The sequence below is a fragment of the Humulus lupulus genome, chromosome 4, assembly GCF_963169125.1.
Source record: "Humulus lupulus chromosome 4, drHumLupu1.1, whole genome shotgun sequence".
Classification (NCBI taxonomy): domain Eukaryota; kingdom Viridiplantae; phylum Streptophyta; class Magnoliopsida; order Rosales; family Cannabaceae; genus Humulus; species Humulus lupulus.
In genome coordinates this window covers 101,158,922-101,163,272 of record NC_084796.1, presented here as the reverse complement: position 1 = coordinate 101,163,272, position 4,351 = coordinate 101,158,922, and the positions used below count along the sequence as shown (strand labels likewise).

The window sequence follows — 4,351 nt, the reverse complement described above, 5'->3', positions numbered from 1 at the left end:
ATCCAACACCAAATGATATAGTACACGAGGGAGGTGACAATGTACTCGAGGAATGTGATACATTAGTTGAAGAAAATAGCAATGTAACTGAGGGAGGTGACTATGTAGTCAAGAACGGTCAGATCATCCCTTATCGAAATTTTGAAATTGGAGAATTTACCAAAGAAGCAAGTTAAAATAGTGGGAGACATGATGGATCTGATTTAAATGTGGGTCGACACTTTGCAAGTAAGGATGAATTGAGTTATTATCTTAGTATCATCGCCATTAATGGGAGATTTTAAATGAGAACAATAAAATTAAACAAGTCATTGAAGGAAGTTCGTTGTATTAGTGAAAATTGCTTATGGCGAGTGCGTGCTACAAAGATAAAAGATTCAGAATTCTTTGTCATTTGACAATACCATGGTCTTCACACTTGCTCATTGATGAACCGAAATACCAATCATAGACAAGCATCCAGCCGTGTTATTGGTGCTCGTGTACAGGGACACTTCAAGAACAGTAAAGATCCACTCGACCCTAGAAGCCTCGCGGGATTCATGCGCGAGGAAATGAAAGTTCAAGTCAGTTATTGGAAGGCTTGGAAAGGAAAACAATGGGCTCAAAATTTGATCAGAGGAACAACAAAAGAAATTTTTTCCTTGCTCCCTTCGAATTGTCATATTTTGAAGTAGGTAAATCCAGACACAGTTACCCACATTGAACTTGATTAAGAAAATATGTTCAAGTACTTTTTTATGGCTTTGGGAGTGGCTATAAGAGGGTTCACCTACATGAGGAAAGTAATTGGTATAGATGCAGCTTGGATCAAAACTAAGCATAAGGGTGTGTTATTAGTAGCAACTACACAAGATAGTGAATATCATACTTACCCCATTGCATGGGGTTTGGTTGATAGTGAGAATAACGCTTCTTGGACATGGTTCTTAGAGAAGTTGAAGGAGTTGATACCTGATAGTTGAGACTTGTGCTTTATTTTTGATAGACATCAAAGTATCGAACATGCAGTGCGTCATGTTTATGTTATGGCTTCTCATGGGGCATGCTATTGGCAGGTAAAGCAGAATATAAAACATCGTTTCAAAAGCGCTGCTTCGACTAAATTGTACAAGAAAGCTGCAATTGCATACTGTATCGAAGAGTTTGATAAACATTTTGACCATATTCGCAAAATATATCCACGTGTTGCTAAGTATCTTGAGAATGATGTCAAGTTCAAAAAGTGGTCGAGAGCACATTTTGGTGGTAATCGGTATGAAGTTATGACCACTAACATAGTTGAGACTGTGAATAATTTGATGCGAAAGGCAAGAGAGTATCCAATTATTGTCATGATCGATTTTATCATAAGCACCATGGGACAGTGGTTCCTTACTCGTCGTCGAGAACCATATGCAGTGACAACTCCATTGACACCGAAGAGAGAGGAAACCTTAAGAAAAAGATGGGATGAAGTTGGTTCATTGATAACACTCTAATTAAATGAGAATGAGTACAATGTAATGTGTGGAAAATTCGATGCAATAGTGCATTTAAGGTCAAAAATTTGTACGTGCAAAATTTTTGATATTGAGAAGCTTCCATGTATTCATGCCATAGCAGCAGCAGGAAAGTCCCAACCTCAAAAAACTGGGGAACTTATATATTCGTTGTGTTCAAAATTCTACACTTCAGAATACTGGTTGTTAGCATATGTTGAAACTATATATCTTGTTCCTCCAAACTCACAGTGGACCAACATTCCTGAAGATGTTATTGCAATACAAGTGATAGCACCACCTGAAGACATGACTAAAGGGCGACCAAAAATCAACCGCATACCTTCCCAAGGTGAAGTTTCTAAGAGAAAATATAATTGTGGGGCATGTGGGAATTCAGGACATAATGCGCAGAAGTGTCCAACTCGTCATGCGCCATCAGATGTTGGAAGCACAACTAATTTTATTATTATTATTTTATAGTTTTGTAAACACTATGTTCACAGTTTCTTCTATTAATCTATGTAAACTCTGTTGAGATTTATCTTTCTTTTAATCTATATAATCCAATGGGGCCCTTAGGGTCTCTTAGTGCATTTTGAAGGTCTTTTATATTAGTGGTAATGCTTCAATGCGACCATTTGGGTCTTTTAGTGCAATTTTAAGGTCTCTTATAAATTAGGTGTAAATGCATCAATGCGACCCTTAGAGTCTCTTAGTGCAATTTTAGGGTCTCTTAGTGCAATTTTAAGGTCTCTTATAAATTAGGTGTAAATGCTTCAATGCGACCCTTAGGGTCTCTTAGTCCAATTTTAGGGTCTCTTAGTGCATGTGTAAGGTCTCTTATAAATTAGGTGTAAATGCTTTAATGCGACCCTTAGGGTCTCTTAGTGCAATTTTAGGGTCTCTTAGTGCATTTGTAAGGTCTCTTATAAATTAGGTGTAAATGCTTCAATGCGACCCTTAGGGTCTCTTAGTGCAATTTTAAGGCCTCTTATAAATTAGGTGTAACTGCTTCAATGCGACCCTTAGGGTCTCTTAGTCCAATTTTAGGGTCTCGTAGTGCATTTGTAAGGTCTCTTATAAATTAGGTGTAAATGCTTCAATGCGACCCTTAGGGTCTCTTAGTGCAATTTTAAGGTCTCTTATAAATTAGGTGTAAATGCTTCAATGCGACCCTTAGGGTCTCTTATAAATTAGGTGTAAATGCTTCAATGCGACCCTTAGGGTCTCTTATAAATTAGGTGTAAATGCATAAGTCCTTCAATATAGTAAGAAATACATAACACCAACAGCGGATGTTCGTAACAAAAAAAAAAAAACATATCTAACTAGGGATCTGCACTACCTACATATAATTGAACTGCATATGCCTGTCTTAAAGTATCTATGTTGTCGTCATTTAGCAACGTTCTAGCCGACTCATTGCACTTACCAGCAATGTGCATTTCTATTGTCTTCAGCATGAATAGACCACAATCTCCCCTATGAAAGACAAGGTTAACTATATTAGCATTGAGGTGTAAAAGTTGACTCATACATGTAAATTTAAATGAAACTTACATTCTATTGCTTTGAGGAACAGTATCTGCGAGGGCAACTTCTATCTTCATGAAGTACATACACTGAGCACGAAATTCATTAAAATGACCACTATCACGAAGTAATAGCGGAAAATATTCTGCAAGTGGTTGCACTGATCTTTCCATTGCTTCTATGGAGATCCAATAGTCTGGATTGGAGTTATAAATCCATATTGTCCACATTCTAATGTCTACTACCAATGCCATCCAATGTTTGTTATTATTGTTCCATGGCACATAGAAGTAATTCACTTTGGACCAAGCTCTCCCTCTAATGGGTCTGATTGCATCAACAAATGACATTAGCTGTGGAGACTTTTTGTATACTGTGGTGCTAGTCTCTCGAGACTTGAAATATAACTCACGAACATATTTCCCAAACTCATCAGTCAAAATGCATCTATCTTGTGGAAAGATGTCTTGAAAATTTTCCATTCGTTTTCTAAATATATAGGTTATTTCATCCACATGCTGCCCAAAAGCATCAACTATTCAATATTAGTTAAGCTGGAAAATAAAACTACTATTAACTAATTAATATGAAATAATTGAATGATAAAGCTTACCTCGCTATCAATATATTGTTGCTTTGCCAACAAAGTCTCAAAAAACTTCTTTCTCAAAAGAATATGCCACAATGAATGACGGGTCTACCACATGTATCCCCATTGTACCACCTATAAAATGCTCGCACATCCTCTTCAATAGGCAGCCTAAAAGGGTCGAAAGTAGGAGGTATTAACTTTGAGTATCGACGTTTCTTTGGCCATGATATGAAAGGTGATAACAAGTTTCAAGCATGTTTTCTTAATCTCAATGGTCGTCCATCTTGAACTACCTGTTCTACCTCATCACCAGGTTCTTCGTTACCAACCCCTTCATAAATAATTGATGGTGGTGTCTCATAGGTATGCGTAGGTGAATGAGATGGTGTGGTGATTGCGTCTCTGGAAGGTTGTGCAGCCATATTAGTTACCTTAGGGTCACTATCTATATTATTCTCTCCTTGAGGTGTGGTGAATCCATCTACAACGTTTGCATGCACATTGGAAGGTGTATCCTACAACCATGGAGTAACAAAGCATTTAACTTATAATTAAGAAATAAAGAATAACCAGAAGCTAAAGTACTTGAAAAGTTACCTGTGGGTCTTCACACCCAGAAAAATGTGCATGTACAAGTCGAAGGATGTCAATCAAAACATCCAACTTTTCCATTAATGCCGCATTTCTCTCTCTATTCAGAAACTCACTCTCAGAGTTGGCTGCCATGATTGCGTCATGCCTC

The 4,351-nt window shown here is 37.4% G+C and overlaps 1 protein-coding gene across 1 annotated transcript; it reads left to right on the top strand.

Moving 5' to 3' along the window:
• The first annotated feature begins 1,505 nt into the window (after positions 1–1,505).
• On the top strand, positions 1,506–1,964 carry LOC133832436 (uncharacterized). Its single transcript, XM_062262780.1, has one exon. It carries the CDS (start codon positions 1,506–1,508, stop codon positions 1,962–1,964), a length of 459 nt encoding a protein of 152 aa, XP_062118764.1.
• The last annotated feature ends 2,387 nt before the right edge of the window (positions 1,965–4,351 follow it).